Source organism: Notechis scutatus, chromosome 4 (assembly GCF_049901735.1).
Source record: "Notechis scutatus isolate UNSWTSFEM ecotype Mainland chromosome 4, rNotScu1.2, whole genome shotgun sequence".
Taxonomy (NCBI): Eukaryota; Metazoa; Chordata; class Lepidosauria; order Squamata; family Elapidae; genus Notechis; species Notechis scutatus.
The window spans coordinates 7,104,034-7,123,701 of record NC_142012.1 but is presented as its reverse complement, the minus strand read 5'-3'; the positions used below and the strand labels follow the sequence as shown (position 1 = coordinate 7,123,701).

At 53.7% G+C, this 19,668-nt stretch overlaps 1 protein-coding gene across 1 annotated transcript in view; it reads left to right on the top strand.

Moving 5' to 3' along the window:
• The window catches only part of EXOC6B (exocyst complex component 6B), a 237,274-nt gene that overhangs the window by 109,623 nt on the left and 107,983 nt on the right, over positions 1 to 19,668 (top strand). Inside the window, exons 8-15 of the mRNA XM_087965745.1 lie at positions 776 to 844; positions 13,128 to 13,211; positions 13,326 to 13,372; positions 14,074 to 14,194; positions 15,477 to 15,548; positions 16,931 to 17,028; positions 17,204 to 17,309; positions 18,271 to 18,380. Coding sequence (XP_087821871.1) covers positions 776 to 844; positions 13,128 to 13,211; positions 13,326 to 13,372; positions 14,074 to 14,194; positions 15,477 to 15,548; positions 16,931 to 17,028; positions 17,204 to 17,309; positions 18,271 to 18,380 — 707 coding nt within the window. The remainder of the gene's footprint in view (positions 1 to 775; positions 845 to 13,127; positions 13,212 to 13,325; positions 13,373 to 14,073; positions 14,195 to 15,476; positions 15,549 to 16,930; positions 17,029 to 17,203; positions 17,310 to 18,270; positions 18,381 to 19,668) is intronic.

The window sequence follows — 19,668 nt, the reverse complement described above, 5'->3', positions numbered from 1 at the left end:
GATTATCACATTTCCATACAAACACAATTTGATATGCATATTCATCTTATGTATTCAACTTCATATCTTATTGCTCTTTTCCCAACTTCTCACTATTTCTCCCTTTACTTCTATTCAATTATATTTCTTTTACCTACATTTCTATATCTTTTTATTCATTATACATACTTTCATCTGTCTTATTTACAATTTCATATGTTCTCTTCCAACATCCTTCCCAAATTTTATTAATTCTCAATAAACAAACATAGACAAACAAAACACGAAACATGAAAACATAAAACTTCTTTTTGGAAAGCGGCCTCAGGAATTCTGGGAGTTGAAGTCCACAAGTCTTAAAAGTTGCCAAGGTTGGAGACCCCCTGCTTTAAAGGATCCTCGATTTTCAATTCTCCCCTTTTTCTACTGCCTTCTACAGCTCCCCATTTATTGCACGATAAATGCCCCTTTATGCGAAAGGCCCAAAGCTACTCTTCTCCCGTTGCTCCTGTCCCAGAGCAGCAGAATTACGCGCTGGCCTCTTCTGCACATTTCGGAGCTGTCTGGCCAAACGATTTTTGATTGGAATGTATGTTTTCCACCTGAAGTATTTGTAGGATGGGGAGAGGATCCCTCCGCGTAGAAAAGCTCAGGGAAGAATCCCTCTCCTGTGAAAAACTTTTCTCTTTGGGTTATTTCCAGTTCCAGCTGCTCCCTTTGGCCCTCCATCCAAAGCAGCCTCTGTATTCTCCCCCTTGCTTTGATTGACAGCTGTCCCTCTTCTGTGTCGCCCCAGGTGCCCGGTGCCCAGGATTTGGTGGATTTCTCCCCCGTCTACCGCTGCTTCCACATCTACTCCGTGTTGGTAAGTGGCTGCCCCTTTTGCCTCCCCCCCCCCGTTGACACAATTGTTCCTCCCCTGGTAACAATTCTTAAGAAAAGGAGCCATTCCTGGTGACAAGCTAGAAGAATGTGGACGAGGGTTGTCCCAGAGGTGCTTTTTCCAAAAGGCAGCTGGACTTTCTGGTTTTTTTCTCCTTGAAGATGTTTGGCTTCTCATCCAAGAAGCTTCTTCAGGTCTTCTTCGCTAATGGATGGAATGAACAATGGATGGAAACTGAACCAGGAGAGATTCAATCTGGAAATAAGGAGAAACTTTCTGACAGTTGAGAACCATCAAACCAATAGAACAGAATTTGCCTTCGGAAGTTGTGGGAGCTTCATCACTTGAGACTTTCAGGAAGTGATTGAACTGCCATTTGTCAGAAATTGTGTAGGGTTTCCCGCTTGGGCGGGGGGTTGGACTAGATGACCTACAAGGTCCCTTCCAACTCTGATTATCTATTTATCTGCTTCTTGCCTGAGAAGCCAAATGTCTTCAAGGAGGGAAAAATAAATCCCCCAGAAAGTCCAGTAGCCTTTTGGGGAAAGCACCCCTGGGACAATTGTCACCTGAATGACGGAGAGTCCTCCATAGACAAGGATTGTGCGTCAGTGCGATTGTTAGCCAAGAGGCTACACTTGGTGGAAGCGGCGAGGTGGAGGAGCGGCTGGAGAAGCTGCATTGGGCCAAAGACCTGGGTATGGCCGGTGGATGGGGGCAAGGGGCCCAAAGCGGTTGGGCAGCTGGGAGGCAGCCAAGCTTCAGCGCTGAATGGTGGGCATCCCCTGCAGGGGGCGGACCCAGGCAGGATTACAGCACCATGAAGACGTTGTGAATCGGGAAGAGGGAGTTTCTGGTTCAGTGGTGGGATTCAAAATGGTTCACTACTGGTTCTGTGGGCGTGGCTTGGTGGGCGTGGCAGGGAAAGGATACTGCAAAATCCCCCTTCCCTCCCCACCCCACTAACCTGCTTTCCAGCTCCGTTCTCCTGTACAGGGCAACCAAAGGAGACCCAGCCGATCAGCTGGGACTCAATGGGAGGCAGAGAAGAGATGGGGTTGGCGGGGCCAGTCAGAGGTGGGATTGGCCGGTTCTCCGAACGACTCAAAATTCCCGCTACCGGTTCTCCAGAACTGGTCAGAACCTGCTGAATGCCCACCTCTGCTCCTGTTCCTTTTAAGGAATCCCTTCCCAGGGCCTTGTGCAATGGATGGGCTGCCTTTCTGGAAAGCCTCTTCCTATTGGTTTGTGGTCTCGTCTTATTGCCCTTGTTGTGCCACCTGCTCCCCCACTCCCCCCGGGTGGGGGTCCTTACCAGCAGAACAAACTCTGCTTCTCGCTAAAGGGAGGGGTCTGCTCTTTAGTTGAGGGGGTGGCAGGGAAATAGCCAAAAAAGACTGAAGAGCAAAAATTATATGATTTAAAATAAGAATCAGGCTCCCGAGTCCTGAAGCCCCTGTTCAGAGGTGATATTCAGCAGGTTTTGACCAGTTCTGGAGAACTGGTAGCGGAAATTTTGAGTAGTTCGGAGAACCGGCGAATTCCAGCTCTGATTGGCCCCACCCCATCTATGCTCCGCCTCCTGAGTCCCAGCTGATTGGCTGGCTCTTCTTTGGTTGCCCTGCACAGGAGAACAGAGCTGGAAAGCAGGTTAGTGGGGTGGGGAGGGAAGGGGGATTTTTGCAGTATCCTTCCCCTGCCACGCCCACCAAGCCACGCCCACCAAGCCACACCATGCCCACCAAGCCACGCCCACCAAGACACCAGTAGTAAAAAAAAAAAATGAATACCACCATTGATATGTATGTAGAGAGTAAAAGAATGGAAGTGGAAATGGGCTGGACGGCAGGTGGATCAAGGAGGTCATGGAATGGATCCCACTTGATCAAAAGCGACCACATCAGCTGAGCATTGCGGGCTCAACTGGCCAAAGTAAGCTTGGGGGCCTATTTGGTTGGAAACAGGCGGAAGAGGCCTTCGTCCTGCAGCAGGCAGGCAATGGCTAGGAAGAGGAGGAGGTAGATTGACGGGACAAAGGATCCAAAAACGCAAAAGACAAAAACAAATTTTGTAAATGCAGTTGCTGAGTCTACCCGGTTTGGGTCATGAAGGCTTGCAAGGAAGCCATCCAGCTGAGAGAGCGAGAGCACTAAGCAGCACCCAGGCCAACCCTGGCCTGCAAAGATTTTCCTCTGTTGCTAAGTCCTTAACTGGCATGAATGATCTGAATGTTGTGGGACTGCAGCTGGACTGGCGACCGGGTGGAGGGGGAGCAATTGCCGCTCCTGGGATCTGCCGGGGGTTGATCCTTCGTTGGGTCTCCTCCCCTCACCCAGGGAAGCAACTTCTCCTCTGGAAGCGACCGGTCTGTTCCTTTCGCCTGCCCCACGAATCAAGGCGCCCCATTGGTGGGCCTCGTTCTACAATAGCAGAGGAACATAGGCTGTGTGGTTGAGAAGAGAGCCAAGCCACCCTCTTCAGGGCAGCCCTTTTTTCTTCGGTAGGCCCAAGAGGGACTCTCGTATGACATGAATGAAGCCATGGGTGCCTTGCAGCCTCCCTGGTTTCAGGGGTTATGCAGGATTGTGGCCTTTGGGGAGAACCTGTGTGTGTGTGTGTGTGTGTGTGTGTGCAGACATGTGCATGCATGCGTGTGCAGGGGCTGCCTCTTGAGGTGCTTCCATAGAGGGATTGGGGTGCTTTCCACCCAGGAGCCCCCCCCCCCCCCATGCCTTTCCTGTGTTTGACCTCGGAGGGACCACGGGAAAAGGCCCCTGCGGGGAATTGCTGAGCAGGACGGCTCAGGGCCCCGGTGACCGCGGTCAAGCCGGCACCGGAAAAAAATGTTCTCATGCAGCTGGGCAGAAGGCCTTGCCTGGAGGAGCTGCAAAGAGGCGACTCCGTCTGGCTGACAATGGCCTTATCGGAGGGCCTGGCTGTTGTGGAAAAGGATCCCTCTGCGCATAAACATTACAGGCTCCGGCATTGTTAGGGAACTCGACCTTCCTGTCACCTCGCTTTTATGGCTGAGCCGCTCAGAAGTTCCCAACGGATTAGTGAAAATCCTGCTTGGCTGTGCCAGCTCCGCTTATCGGGCAGGCGGCCGGGCAGGGCTCTCCTCTTGGAACAGGGGGTCGGGACCGGGTCACGGCCGGAGCATCTGGAGGGCCTTCCTCCTCTTCCAGGAGGGGCAGCGACTTTCTAGGAAGCCCTGAACTTTGGCAAGGGGTCAGGCGGTCAGTGGAGAGCAGAGCGTGGCCTCCAGGCCTGCCTCCCTGGCTGCTTGGATCGGCTCCTGGCAGAGGAAGCCCTTGGAGGAGGAAGAGAAGGAAGAGGAGGAGGAAGAAGAGAAGAAGAAGAGGAAGAAGGAGGAGGAGGAGGAAGAGATGGCAGAAAAAGAAGAGGAGGAGGAAGAAAGGAGGAAGAGGAAAAGGAGGTGGGAAAAAAGGAGGAGGAAGAAGGAGGAAGAAGAGAAGGAAGAGGAGGAGGAAAAAGAAAAGAAGAGGAAGGAGGAGGTGGAAAAAGAAGAGGAGGAAAAAGAAAAGAAGAAGAAGGAGGAGGAGGAGGAAGAGATGGCAGAAAAAGAAGAGGAGGAGGAAGAAAGGAGGAAGAGGAAAAGGTGGAAAAAGAGGAGGAAGAGAAGGAAGAGGTGGAAAAAGAAGAGGAGGAAAAAGAAAGAAGAAGAGGAAGAAGAGGAGGAGGTGGAAAAAGAAGAGGAGGAAAAAGAAAAGAAGAGGAAGAAGAAGGAGGAGGAGGAAGAGATGGCAGGAAAAGAAGAGGAGGAGGAAGAAGAAAAAGAGGAGGAGGAGGAAGAGGATGATGGCAATGGCTGTGGGGTCCTTGATGCTGGGTTGTTTTCTTGTGGACGTTCTAGGACCCAACTAGGGAACACCATCAGTGGTAGAAGGCAATACGGTTTGCAGTGTGTGGTGGTAGAGGAGGAGGAAGAGGAGGAGAACAACGACAATGATGACAACGACAGCCCCCAAGACAACTGGGACTGTCCCCGGGGCATCCTGCTAGGGCTTTGGCAGGTCAAGAGGAGTCTGGCCTTCTGCTCCCTCCCTCCAGGGAGACCAAGCCTGCTCTCCGGCCACAGGGAGCCCTCGAACCCAGGTGGAGGGGGGGCTTCCTGCGGCCGGGCTGTGTGTGTGTGTCCATGCTCTTTCCAACACACCTGGGACCACCTGCCTCTCTGGCTTCAATCTGCCGCTCTGCAACTTCCCACCTGGGACGGCCGAGCCCCGCACTGCCTGGTGCAGCTCGGCCCCACTCCTGCCCTGCCCCGGCCTGGCAGAGACACTTTCCCAAAAGTGCCTGCAAATGGGGGAAGTGGCAGTCTGGTGGGGCTCCTGTCTGAGGAGAGGCGAGAGGCGTGGGGGGTGCTGCTCTCTGGGGGCCTCCACCTCCGTGTCGGATCGAGGGACGTTTTCCAGCCTGGGTCCCCAGTGGGAATGTGGTGTGGCCCTTCACTGCCCTGCTGACGTGAGATAGCTCTGGCCAGAGCTGAGCAACCAGGGCTGCCTTGATAAGAGGCCGGAAAGGCCCTGGGAAGAAGCGAGGGTCAGCGGGCCCAGATAGTGGCCGCCTTGCTCGAGGCTGGGGACATCTGAGGAGCCGCCAGACCTCCTCCCCCACCCCCACCGGCCTTTCTCCCGTGCCTTTTTGCCCTCTGGCCGGGCTCCTTCTGAGCCTGTGAAAGAAGGCAGCCGTAAGGTAAAAGGTAAAGGTTCCCCTCGCACCTTTGTGCTAGTCGTTTCGGGCTCTAGGGGGCGCTGCTCATCTCCGTTTCAAAGCCGAAGAAGAGCCAGCGCTGTCCGAAGACGTCTCCGTGGTCATGTGCGCCAGCAGGACTAAACGCCGATAAGGCGCACGGAACGCTGTTTACCTTCCCACCAAAGGGGCCCCTATTTTTCTACTTGCGTTTTTTCACGTGCTTTCGAACTGCTAGGTTGGCAGAAGCTGCTGGGACAAGGAACGGGAGCTCACTCCGTGACGCGGCGCTGGGGATTCGAACCGCCGAACTGCCGACCTTTCTGATTGACAAGCTCAGCGTCTTCGTCGCTGAGCCACCACATCCCATCTCGACCGTGTCCTGTCTTGACCAGCAGCCAAGGAGCCCTTTATTTTGTGCAATGAAGAGGTTCAGCAGGAGACTTTGGGTCCCAGGACTGAAGCTGCGGAGAAGAGCAGCCTTGCATTCTCCTAGCTCAAGGCTCTTCAAACTTGGCAAGTTTAAGACTTGTGGACTTCAACTCCCAGAATTCCTGAGCTAACATGACTGGAGGAGGAATTCTGGGAGTAAAAGGAAGTAAGACCCGACAAGACTTTAGAAGCAGTGCAAGGGGTTGAAGACGGTACCCCAGAATTCCTGAGCTAACATGAGGGGGGGGGGGGGGGGGGGGGGGGGAGGCTAGCTCAACGTTCAAGGATAACAGGATAATAACAGAGTAGGAAGGGACTATGGAGGTCTCCTAGTCCAACCCCTGCTCAAGCAGGAGCCATTTCAGACATGACAGTTGTCCAGTCTCTCCTTAAAAACCTCCAGTGATGGAGAACCCAGAACTTCCACTGGTTAATGGTTCTGATGATCAGGAAATTTCTCCGCAGTTCCCGGTTGGATCTGTCCTTGATGAGTTTCCACCCATTGTTTCTTGTCCTGCCTTCAGGTACTTTGGAGAAGAGGTTAGCAGAATAACAGAATAGAAGAGCTGGAGTGGACCTTGGAGGTCTTCTAGTCCAACCCCCTGCTCAGGCAGGAGACTATCCCATTTCAGACAAATGGTTGTCCAGCCTCTTCTTGAAAAGCTCCAGTGTTTGGAGCCCCCTGGTCAATGATTCTCAGGAAATTTCTCCTTGGTTCTACAATAATTCTCTCCTTGGTAAATTTTCTTCCCCTGCAGGGTATTCTCTCTCCCTCCTCCTCCTCCTCCTCCTCCTCCTCCTCCTCCTCCTCCTCCTCCTCCTCCTCCTCCTCCTCCTTCCCTCCCCTCCTCCCCTTCCCCTCCTCCCCTTCCACCTGCCCCTCCTCCTCCTCCTCCCCCATCCTCTTCCTCCCCTTCCCCCCTTCTCCTCCCCCTCCCCCTCCCCTTCCTCCCCCTCCTCCCCCCTCCTCCCCTCCTTTTCTCCAACTCCTCTCCCTTCCCCTTCCTCCTCCTCCTCCTCCTCCTCCTCCTCCTCCTCCTCCCCCTCTCCTCCCCCCCTCCTTCCCCTCCCCTTCCTCCCCTCCTCTCCTTTCCCCTTCCTCATCCTCCTCCCGCCTCCTCCCCTCCTCCCTTCCTTTTCTCCTCCTCCTCCCCCCTCCCCTCCTCCTCCTCCCCCCTCGTCCTCCTCCTCTTCTCCTCCTCCAACTCCTCTCCCTTCTCCTTCCTCCTCCTCCTCCTCCCCCTTCCTCATCCCACTTCCCCTTCCTCCTCCTCCCCTCCTCTTCTCCTCCTCCTCTCCCTTCCTCTTCCTCCTCCCTTCCCTTTCTTCCTCCTCGTCCCCCTCCCCCTCCTCCTCATCCCTCCTCTCCCTTCCCCTCTCCCTTCCCCTTCTTCCCCCTCCCCTTCCTTCCCCTCCCTCCTTCCTCCGTCTCCTCTCCTTTCCACTTCCTTGTCCTCCTCCCCTCCCCCCTCCCCTCCTGTTCTCCTCCTCCTCCTCTCCCTTCCCCTTCCTCCTCCCCTTCCCCTTCCTCCTCCTCCTCTCCCTCCCTCTCCTCCCCTCCTCTTCTCATCCTCCTCTCCCTTCCCCTTCCTCCTCCTCCTCCCCCTCCTTCTCCCCTCCCCTCCTTCCCCTCCCCCTTCCTTCCCCTCCTCTCCCCTTCCCCTTCCTCCCCCTCCCCCCTCCCCCTCCTCCTTGCAAGAGTCCCAGCTCCCTCCCTCCAGCTAGGACAGAGAAGCGTCTTCTCTGAGCCAGGCCGTTCATGGCTGCTGTTCTGCTTCATCGTCTTCCCCACTCAGACAGGGGCTCTTCCTCGGCCGTCGGTTGAAATAACAGGAAATTGGGGGCATCCTGTTTGCGGTGGCTCTTGGACAATGGAGCCAGAACACGATTCTTCTGCAGGTCATTAAATGGGGTTCCAACAAAGGGCCGGGCAAGATGGATGCCTGTCTGGGAATCTTCTCCTTGGGATGGAGAAGCAGGAACACTCCCTCCCCACTTACAGAAGGAGCTTGGACCTCTTCTTCTTTTGTTGAAACTGGGAGCAGAGCGAAGAACAACAGGATGAAATGGAAAGGAGCAAGATTCATCTTGGGCAGAGGTCTCTGAACTTGGCCCCTTTAAGACTGGGGACTTCAACTCCCAGAATTCCCCATGCTGGCTGAGGAATTCTGGGAGTTGAAGTCCACCAGTCTTAAAGGGGCCACATTTGGAGACCCCTGGTCTTGGACCAGTGGTGGGATTCAAATGGTTTTGCCATCAGTTCGGTGGGCGTGACTTGGCGGGTGTGCTTTGCCTAATGCGCATACACGGAGCTTTCCCCACACGAGCGGAGACCTGCAGCGCCAATCAGTGAGAGGATAGAGAAGAGAAGAGTGCAGGGGCAGGTCGGAGGGGGCTGATCCTCTGCTTTTCTTCCTCCTCTCAGCTGATCGTCGGAGGCTTTTTTTTTAACTACTGGTACCACCATTGGTCTTGACTATGAAGAAGTGACTAGGAGGAGGTGTTCTGAGTGGCAGAAGCTGTTAAGTGATGGAATTGCCTGCCTGGAAGAATGATGGACAGAGGTTTCAGAGAGCAACTGGCCAGACACCCCTTTCATGGATTCCTGTCCTGAGCAGAGAATTGGACCAGAGAATTGGACCAGAGATAGATAGATAGATAGATAGATAGATAGATAGATAGATAGATAGATAGATAGATAGATAGATAGATAGATAGATAGATAGATAGATAGAGATAGCTATATAAAGAGAGAGAGAGTTAGAGAAAGAGAGAGAGAGTTAGAGAGAGAGTTAAAGAGAGAGAGAGAGTTAGAGATAGGGAGATAGTGTTAGAGAGTTAGAGAAAGAGACTTAGAGAGAGACTTAGAGAGTGTTAGAGATAGAGAGATAGCGTTAGAAGATAGAGAGTTAGAGAGAGAGTTAAAGAGAGAGAGTTAGAGAGAGAGAGTTAGAGAGAGAGTTAGAGAGAAAGAGAGAGAGTTAGAGAGTTAAAGAGAGTTAGAGAGAGAGAGATAGTGTTAGAGAGAGAGAGTTAGAGAAAGAGAGAGAGAGTTAGAGAGAGATAGAGAGAGAGATTTAATTGTTTGATTTACATCGCCGCCCATCTCACATATATGACACAGGGCAGCCTATACAGTCAAAGTAGACAAAACCCATACAGCATATCAGAGCCGCGAACCACGGAACAAACATTCACATAGCCAGGAGACTCTCCCTGGGCTCCATCCACACCCAGGTCCCCAGATTTGGACCAGGTCCCAGGGTTCAAGGCCTTGCCGGAGGCCAGCAGGGTCAGGGCCGAACGATGATACTGCCAATAATAGCTGAAAGCCCATCGCCTTGAATTGTAGGAAGGAAACTCAGCCACTCGGAATCTGTGGAAGAAGGTTGAATTGCTTTGATGTCAACCATCACTTTGTGTTTGTTTAAAAAACATCTGATGTCCAGTCAGGCTTGGAAGCCACTTCTGGGTTACAATTCTAGAAATGGAATTGTGCCACCCTCCAAGATCTAAAGTTTATGTTTTAATCAGACATAGAGTCTACACGTTATTTACAGTATTTTTGTCCATATTGTTTGCTATTTATTTGACTCTTTCCTCTTAATAACTTGAATGGTGTTAACCATGTGCTTTTGCAGTTAATACAGATAATTCCTGATCAGAAGTTTGGTATAAAGTGCCTTACGGTACTGTAAATTATTAATGGTGCATTAGAATATATTTAGCCATGTAATATCTTCCATTTAATGATTCGTTGACATTTTTTTGGGTTGCCGCGCCCCTATTTATTGCTTTTGTGGTATTTTCTTTATTAGGTTTTATTATTATTTTTTAAAGTGCACATTTGTGTCAGTTTTATTTCTTTCCTTTTTTATTGAAATAATAATAATAACGGAAGCTTTTAAGGAAGCCCAGTGGTGAGGTAGGCAGAGGCATATATTTGACTTCAAGAAAGTTTTTTTCCTCCCTCATAAATTCAGATCAGTGATAAGCAGGAGTGAGAAAAAGACACGTGAGAGAGAGGGGAATTTCTTAAAAAGGCAGCATTCAGACCTAATTGTGGACAGCCGCAACAAGAAAACACCCACGTGGCAAGCAGGGAGTAGGGAAGCGAAATCTTCTTTTACTGATGAATATTCTGCAACTGGGCCTTAAATAATATTTTTGGGCAAACACTTCCTGTTTCGCTAATCTAGTCTGTGAAGGAGCTCTAAGCACGATGGAGGAGAGGGTTGTGTTCCTGCTGCTGGCCTTGCATAACTTCCAGCTCGGGTTCAACTGACACGGTCGACCAAGGGTGGGATCCTACTGGTATAACCGGTTTGCTTGGCGCGTGCGTGCGCCAAATGCGCGCTGTGCATTTGGCGCGCGCTATTTACAAATGACCGGGACCGGCAAGCATTCACCTGTTCCCTTGTTGACGAGCGGCACTCAGCTGTGCCACGCAAAGCAGCCGAGGAGGAAAATGCAGAGGTTAATGGACAGCCTAGAGCAGGGGTCTCCAACCTTGGCAATTTTAAGCCTGGAGGACTTCAACTCTTAGAATTCCAGCCAGCAAAGCTGGCTGGGGAATTCTGGGAGTTGAAGTCCTCAGGCTAAAGCCCAAGGTTGAGACCTGACTAAGCCTGGGCGGGCAGGCGGGCAGGCCAAACAGCGACCAGAGTTGAAGTCCTCCAAGCTTAAAGTTGCCAAGGTTGGAGACCCTGGCCTAGAGCCTGGGCTGGCAGGCGGGCAGGCCAAACAGATGACCAGAGTTGAAGTCCTCCAGGCTTAAAGTTGCCAAGGTTGGAGACCCTGGCCTGAGCCTGGGCGGGCAGGCGGGCAGGCCAAACAGCGACCAGAGTTGAAGTCCTCCAAGCTTAAAGTTGCCAAGGTTGGAGACCCTGGCCTAGAGCCTGGGCGGGCAGGCGGGCAGGCCAAACAGCGACCAGAGTTGAAGTCCTCCAAGCTTAAAGTTGCCAAGGTTGGAGACCCCTGGCCTAGAGCCTGGGCGGGCAGGCGGGCAGGCCAAACAGACGACCAGAGTTGAAGTCCTCCAGGCTTAAAGTTGCCAAGGTTGGAGACCCCTGGCCTAGAGCCTGGGCGGGCAGGCGGGCGGGCCAAACAGACGACCAGACGATCATCGCGGCGAATCGATTCGGTGTCAGCTGCTCTTCGGAGCTACCGGTTCCATAGAATGGGCTGAACCGGTAGAATCCCAACCCTGTGGTTGACCTCTCTTGATCCTTCCCGGTTTGTTACAAGGGTTCCAAGCAGGGGTGGGATTCAAATTTTTTTTTTACTACCGGTTCTGTGGGCGTGGCTTGGTGGGCGTGGCAGGGGAAGGTTACTGCAAAATCCCCCTTCTCTTCCCTTCCCACTAACCTGCTTTCCAGCTCCGTTCTCCTGTGCAGGGCAACCAAAGGAGACCCAGCCGATCAGCTGGGACTCAATGGGAGGCAGAGAAGAGATGGGGTTGGCGGGGCCAGTCAGAGGTGGGATTGTCCTGTTCTCCAAACTACTCAAAATTTCCGCTGCCGGTTCTCCAGAACCGGTCAGAACCGGCTGAATACCCACCTCTGGTTCCAAGCAAGCATTTCTCCATCTCTTCCATCAGGATTCCTAGAGGGAAGATTCGGCATAAGCTCTTAAGAGCATCTGGAGCGGTTTATTTTTTTTCTCTTCAAGAAGAATAGGAGGTGAAGAAGACACACGTGCAGGGAGGGAGGGAGGAGGTCACCAGATAGCTGGATGCATAGCAAAAGAGTCAGCAAAGCCGAGCTCTGGATGAGCCGTGGAGCCACGGAAAGAAATACAAGCTGACAGATTCAAAATAGAAATATTTCTGAGAGCGTTTTTGGAATAACTTTAAAATGTACTGTAAAAAAATAATTTAAATACATCAGAAGCAAGCTGTCAAAGGGACTTAGCGGCCTCTTGAAGAAGGAGGTTCAGGGGATTGCAGAAAAGCCCCGTCGGATTTGGGATCTTCGCTGCAGGGAGGGGCAGAGAGCTGGCCCTGAGATGGTATTTTCGGGGAAAGGGTCTTGCGTGGCGACAAAGCGAAGGGTGGGTAACACGAACTTCTTGAGTCCTGATAAATTAAAAACAAATGCAGTAGATGCATCATCTAGACCAGGGGTCCCCAACCACCGGGCCCCAGACCGGTACCGGTCCGTGGATCATTTTGTACTGGGCCGCCTATTTTGCTTGGGCGCCGCCATCTTGTTTCGATGGCGCTTGAGAAAGTGCTTCCGGGTGAGCTTGTCGGTCGTCGGAAAGCGGCGTTTGGGTCCTGAAGGAATCCTCGCGCCTTAGTTTCGTCGAAGGGGGAGGCTTGAACGAAGAGCCGACCCGATGGCGGTGGAGTCTCGCGTTACTCAGGAGGAGATTAAGAAAGAGCCCGAAAAGCCCATCGACCGCGAAAGGTACAAAGGAGGAGTTGAAGGTGGTGGGGAGAAGCGGTGGACGGCTGGCTGGCCGGTCGCTCGGCTCATCTTGCCTTGGTTGTGCGTGCTGATGCCGGTACCGGTCCGTGGATCATTTTGTACCGGGCCGCTGGTCCCTGGTACAAAAAAGGTTGGGGACCACTGATCTAGACAACTCTGGGCATTATAAAGAAAAAAAAATTATGAAAGAATTCACTTGGGAAATGGTACTTTATGAGAAAAATACACGGCATGCTTCATTTCTGAGATCGGAACCTGTCCTCTAGGGGCACAGCTTCCTCAGGGTGTCCATGCTGAGCTTCAAGGGTGGCACCCCAAGCTGCACCTCCCCCCCCAAAGCCTGCTGCAGGTCCACCCAAAGGGAGCCAATTGGATGGGGCAGAAAACCTGGCCAATGGAGTGGGACAACTGGCCAAGGGACAATTCAAGGCAGGATAACTCACGAGAGGGACCAGTGGAACTGCAGCTGCCCCCCCCCCCCCAGCGTCCAGGACTTCTAACCAGGAGAAGGTCCAAACTCAAAGGAAGGCAAGGCCCGCGGCCATTCCCTGGTCCCTGTCTCAAGTTGTCCCGTGGCGAGTCGGCCAGGGCGAGTCGTCCTAGACCCTATTCTTGGTGGGGGGATAAGAGGGGTGGGGGAAAAAGGTTCCCCGGGGAAGCCTGACCCATTCGTTCTCTCTTCTTGGAAGGGAGCCCGAGATACCTTTGAGAGCTACTACCGGAAGCAGAGAAGAAAGCAGGCCCGGCTGGTTCTGCAGCCCCCCTCTAACATGGTAAGCCCCCCCTCCCCATCTCCCAAAGGGGTTTGGGTGTCTCACCTGCATTTCTTGGGGTTCCCCCCATCCCACCAATTTGTTTTAATCTTCTTCTCTTCCTGCTCTTTCTAGCATGAAACCCTCTCCGGCTACCGGAAGTATTTTAATCAGATTGTAGGGTAGGTATCCTTCTTTGACCGTTTGCTCCCACCAGGGCTCAGGGTTCAGGTCTGTGCAGCGTGGCAGTCCTCGACTTACAGCTATTCACTTAATGCAGGGGGTCCCCAAACTCAGCAACTTTTAAGATTTGTGGACTTCAACTCCCAGAATTCCTCAGCCCGTTGTGCTTACCTGCATCCCAAACGGGCCGTGTGTTGACTCAGGGGAGGGGAGGGGAGGGGAGGAGTGGGCGGGGCCAGCCAGGAGTGGGATGTGAGGGCTTCTCCGAACTGCACAGAATCTTAGCTAGGGGACCTCCCGACCCCCCGCGAACCCCCCCAGCAGCCCATCCCTGGGGCCCCCACAAGGACAACCCAGTGAGGAAGCTGAGAGTCAAAACTCTGGCTCTGAATCTCACGGCCTGCTGGGGAATCCTGGGAGTTGAAGTCCAGGGGGCTTTAAAGTTGGACAGGTGGGAACCCCAGCTAGACCACACCCCTTTCTCCAGGTCCAGTGAAGCCAGAGATGGGCTGACCACATGGACTCCAATTGGGGCCTTCAGGTCAGAATGGACAGCTACCCTTCTGGAATGGGCATAGGTTCTCTCCTGCTTGAGCAGGGGGGTTGGACTAGAAGACCTCGCAGGCCCCTTCCAGCTCTTTCCAGACTGATCGCGCTTAAGGGAGCAGGGTCTCCGACAGCTCTCTTTTCCTCTTGTCAGGTTTTTCGTCATCGAGGATCACATCCTGCACACAAGCCAGGGTTTGGTGGACAGAGCCTACATCGATGAGCTCTGGGATATGGCCCTGTCCAAGACCATCGCGGCCCTCCGGACACATTCGGTGAGTAGCGGTCAGTTGGCCTTTGGCAGGGGAAGGAGGGCCCCCCTTTTCTGGGAGGTGGCCTGGGGTTCTTGCACTACGCAAACTCCCAAGTTGCTCTTTTGGCTGCCTTTGCCTGGAGGTCCCTAAACCATGGGATCCAGACCTGACACAGGTGTGCTGCTTTGTAGCTCTTGATGGGCATAGTCATTTTTTTTTCATTTTTGAAAATGGACCTGAGCATTATTTTGACATAGATATAGTGCTACTTTAGCACTGATGATGTTACTTTGTTGGATCTTGAAATGTCTGCAAGAAAATCCACAAGCTCAGAGAGCACCAAGGACCCCAAGTCCTCCTCCTCCTCCTCCTCCTCCTCCTCCTCCTCCTCCTCCTCCTCCTCCTCCTCCTCCTCCTCCTCCTCCTCCTCCTCCTCCTCCTCTCCACATACCCCACTCCCCTCTAGCACTGAAGATATTCCCTAGCTGGGTCATAAAACGTCTGGAGGAAAACCACCCAGCTCAGAGACTACCAAGAACCCCACAGTTCTCTTCCTTCTCCCCTCCTCCCTCCTCCCTCCTCCTCTCCACATACCCCACTCCTCCACTGAAGATATTCCTCCATGAAATGTCCACCAAGCTCAGAGTCCACCAAGAACCTCACAGTCTCCTCCTCCTCCTCCTCCTCCTCCTCCTCCTCCTCCTCCTCCTCCCTCCCCTCCTCCCCTCCCTCTCCACATACCCCACTCACCTCTAGCACTGAAGATATTCCCTAGCTGGGACATGAAATGTCTGGAGGAAAATCACCAAGCTCAGAGTCCACCAAGAACCTCACAGTTCTCCTCCTCCTCCTCCTCCTCCTCCCTCCTCCTCCTCCTCCTCTCCACATCCCCACTCCCTCTAGCACTGAAGATATTCCTCAGAGTCCACCAAGAACCTCCAGTTCTCCTCCTCCTCCTCCTCCTCCTCCTCCTCCTCCTCCTCCTCCTCCTCCTCCCCTCCTCCTCCCCTCCCCCATTCTCTTCTAGCTGTGATCATGTTACCTAGTTTAATAATGAAACATCTGTGATCAAACCACCCAGCTCAGAGAGCACCAAGGACCCCACAACAGTACCCGTCTTGAACAAGCTGGTTTTGAGCTTAAGTTAATTTTTAGGCGGTTTGGCTTGGGTGATTTTCTTCTTTGCAACCAATCACCCTGCGGAACTGCCAAGTTCGAAACGCGCGCGGGTTCCAGACCGTCCTCCTCTGAGGCCCTCAAACCCAGAGGAATGCAGCGTCTTCTTCTGTTCTTTCTGTTTCAGTCCTATTGCTCAGACCCAGACCTGGTGTTGGATCTGAAAAACCTCATTGTGCTTTTTGCTGACACTCTCCAGGTAAGGAGCCCCCTGTCACCCCGTCCCCCTGGGTCTGCTAGCCTCCCCAGAGCCCCTCCAGGCATGGCCTGGGAATCAGCCAGGCCCTTTCCCCGTGGAAGGACCAAAGCCCCAAGGCCTGACTCTTGTCTCCCACCAAATCCTCCCCCATCCCCCCTGGGAAACGCCCCTCTTTTCCCCTGAATCTCAGTCCGGGGATTCATTTGGAAGAAGATGGGTGGGTTGAACATTTTCTCGGAGCAGTTCCTACAGCTAGTCCTCAACTTAGGACTGCCCAGTCAACCACCCTTCTAAGTTCTTATGACCGCTCATTTAACCACTGCAACCCCCCAAAATGACCTGGTTCTGAAATCCTGGGGCTGCCTCCCCCCCCTCCCCACCCAGGGTCACCATGTGATCCCCATTTGGGCGCTTGGCAACCATCGGTGGGGCCTCACGATCCTGTGGCCTCGATTTATGACTTCCTGGCCAGAAAGTGGCATCTACTTCATGGCTGCTGCCAAAAGTCATGAAATCGGGCATGGTCCTGTGGTGATCCGCTTAATGACTGCCGTGACAAGAGAACCGTAATTCCGGGCTCAGTTAGGGTTGTAAGCGAAGGACTTCCTGTAAAGCTTAAGAGATGAAGCTTCTTCTGGATCTCGGTCCCATCTATGTTGTGGGCCCGCCGGCAGCTAGAAGAGCCGGCGGCAGAGTCAGACAGGGAGGAGGTTGAGGAAGGTTCAGATGAGGGCTCTGGCCAGAGGCAGAGATGGGGCCAGGGCAGGCTGGCACTCACTAGCTGCCTTCGGAGTAGGGCAGCAGTGAGGCGAGGGAGCAGCTGGAGCCGGTTCCCAGCCTGCGCATGCACAGAGCTGCCAAAAAAAAAAAAAAAAAAGAACAATTACAAATTAAGGGTCAACATGGAAGTCAAGCCACAGGTGGACGGTGAATGGCCCCTCCCATAGGGATTAAAAGAGGAGCAAAAGGGGAGGGGGCTTTTGCAGGAAATGATTCGTTCGCTGCAGCCGTGTGAAGATCTGTCTGTGCATCGCAGAGACTGTGCTGAGTCCTTCCTTGTCAGCACTGCGTTTGGACATATTTACCAGATAGATAAGGTTTGAGCTCCTAATTACACCCCTGAAAGACCGTTTGCCAGGTCTTTGGCTGAATGTGAATGCAAGAAATTCACCTTCATTTAATAAAAGGGGTTTGGTCGTGACAAAGAGTCTGCTTAGTGCTTTTGGGGGGAAGCCTAGGTCAGAATATATCCAAAGTCGCACAGGGATCTTTCTGGACCAGAGGCTGGGGTTGCTGGTCAGAGCCTCCTTGAGGTTAGGGTTCTCCCCAGATCCGGGCAAGGGCTGCCTTCCTTCCCTGAACCCCCGCTGTCCCCCTGCCAGGCCTATGGCTTCCCTGTCACCCAGCTCTTTGACCTGCTTCTGGAGATCCAGGACCAGTACAGGGAGACGCTGCTGAAGAAATGGGCAGGAGCCTTCAGGTAAGGCCTCTCTGGGTGGATTGAGGCATTAAAGGGACTTTACCTATTTTGGTGACTTTGTTGCTTGTGTGCCAAGCCCCTTTGGGTCATCACACCTATCCAGTGGGTAGAAGCGGCTTTTAGGCCAGCTGCGTTTTGTGCACACGCGGAGTGGAAACTCTTGTTCCTTTCGCAGAAACATCCTGGACTTGGATAACTACAGCCCCATCTCAGTACCAGATGAAGAGCAGTACGAGAAACTGGTGGGGCAGTTTCCATTCCACGATGCGGAGCTGGAGAAGGTAAAGCCGCGAAGGAAGATGGCGCCAATGCCGAGGGTCTCCCGGTGGCCTCCGCTTCCCCATTTCCCCAGAGCGTTTCTCCAGAGCAAGAGGCCGAAGAGATGCCTTCCCTTCAGAGCCGCTGCGAGGGTGGTTTGCATGACCTCTGGCAGTGCTTCCAGCCTCGGCAGCCCTCAAAATAGTGGTGCTGGGGGGTAGGAAGGGACCCTTAGAGGGGCAGAGGAGCATGATGGTTTGCAGCCAGGGCAGCTTGGAAGGCTGGAGGTGGATGGCGATTCTCAGTCCTCCAAGTAGGGTGGCCCGGAAGCTGCGTCACATCAACTGGACCCCTTTTCTGGCTGGGGAGAGGGGGTGGGGAGGTAAGGGAATGACAGCTGCTCGGACTGTGTGGGTGCCTGTTGTGGTTAGCCGGCAGCAGGTGCAGATGGCTGAGGAGAGCGAGGACTCAGATGAGGGGCCAGGACCATTAGGGAGTGGACTGCTGCCTTCAGAGATTGTGGGGGCTGGCAGCAGCGATGAGGAGGTTCCCGAGGAGCCCGTGCCAAGTGTGCGTGCACACAGGGCTGCTCGCAGGAAAGAGCAGCTGCAACAGCATAGGCGACTCGGGAGTAAGGCTGCAAGGTAATGGCCCCTCCTTCAAGAAGATAAAAGCCAGCTGTGAAGCGAGTGTTCTTTGCAGAAGGCAAAGACGTTTTGAAACTCCAGCCTCGTGGGCATTCCACTAGCCTGAGTTTGTATGTGAAGATTCTTGTATTGCAAATGATTTCTTGTCTGTTACCTTTGGGCAAGTCTCCGCGCAGTTTGACCAGGCTTGTGTTTTATCACAGCTAAATTATTTGGTAAAAGCATTACAAGGTTTCTGCTCCTCTTGGATTGTGTTTGATTTGTTGGAAAAGGGCGTGGGTCAGAACAGCGCGCCTGTCTTGCTGACCCCCCACTCCTCTCCCCTCCCATTCTGCAGCAGCCGTTCCCTAGGAAGTTCCCCTTTTCCGAACTGGTGCCTCGAGTCTACAACCAGATCAAGGAATTTATCTACGCCTGCCTGAAGTTCTCTGAAGACCTTCACCTGAGGTGTGTGTGTGTGTGTGTGTGTGTGTGTGTGTGTGTGTGTGTGTGTTGAGAAAGCCCCCTCGTCTTTCCCCTGGGCCTTTCCTTGGGCTGCTGCAAGGGCTGCCTCTCCCCCCAGGAGATTTCTAGGTCTCTCCCTCTCCTGCATCTCCTATTTGGATGGGGGAGCTTTATCTCTGTGTCTGAGCCTATCTCTTCTTGCTTGCAGCTGGAATCACCTCTCCTTGGGACGTTGTGAGGCTGTTTTGCCCCACCTCCCACCCTTTTCCCTTCCTCCCTTTCCTTCCCTGTCATTTACGGGCAGCCCCAGGTTGGGCCGTCCATCCCAGGCCTTTGGAAGGTCACGGTGGTTGTTTGCAAGGCCCCAAGGCGAAGGCCAGGCGGGTCTCTTCCCGGCCCAGGGCCTCCCTCCTGCAAGGGCTGGCTTGACTAGGCTTCCAGGTTGCTGCTCTCCCCCACCCTCACCTCTTCTGGGGGGGCTAAGCCCCAGGAGCTGAGGGTGTGCAGAGGTGCAGAGGCTGGATGGAGGGGGGGAGAATGGATGGGGGAAACGAGACATGGGCACCCACACGCCCTCCGCACTCTGCATCCAGAAAGGACTTGGCCGTGTCAAGATGGGCCAAAGAGTAGCTTGGATCTCTCCGTGGTTCACATGGTGGTGGAGGGCAGCAAAGGTCTCGGAGCCAACCCTCAGGGCCCGGAGGAAGACCGAGGCCAAGCACAGACCCCCTGCCCGGTCAAGGCCTCAGGAGCCGGGAACCTGAGTGGGACTGAGGGCAGGGAAGGAGAGGGGCAAGGGGAAATGCCCTCCTGGATCTCCTCTTGGCCAGCTCCCTTTGGCCCTGAGCCAGAACTCTGGCCGAGTCTCCCCCACAACGGTGATTGTGTAGCAAGGTGTGTGAAAAACGGCACTCTTTGGGGAGAGCCAGGGGTCAGGGATCAAATGGTCGCAAGGAGCCGAAACACCAAGATCCACCCGGCTGCTCTGAGCGATTCTTTCAAAGATCTCGGTGGGGATCGGCCACCCCCCCGCCCCCCACGATCCCTTTGGATTGGGGGGGGGGAAGAGTCCAGATCTGAGGGGATGCCGTCTCCAGGGGTCCCAGGCTGGAGCCTTCTCAGGGATGGTCTTGCAGCCTCTAGAGCTGGGCAGCCGTCTGTGGCGGCTTAAAAGCGTCCCAGTGTGTCTTTCCAGGGGCCTGGGAAGTCAGGGATCCAGTGGGTAATGCTGACCCCCCTCCGCAAAACCTCCATCCTTGGAGGTGGCCTCTTGACTGACGCACGGCCCTTG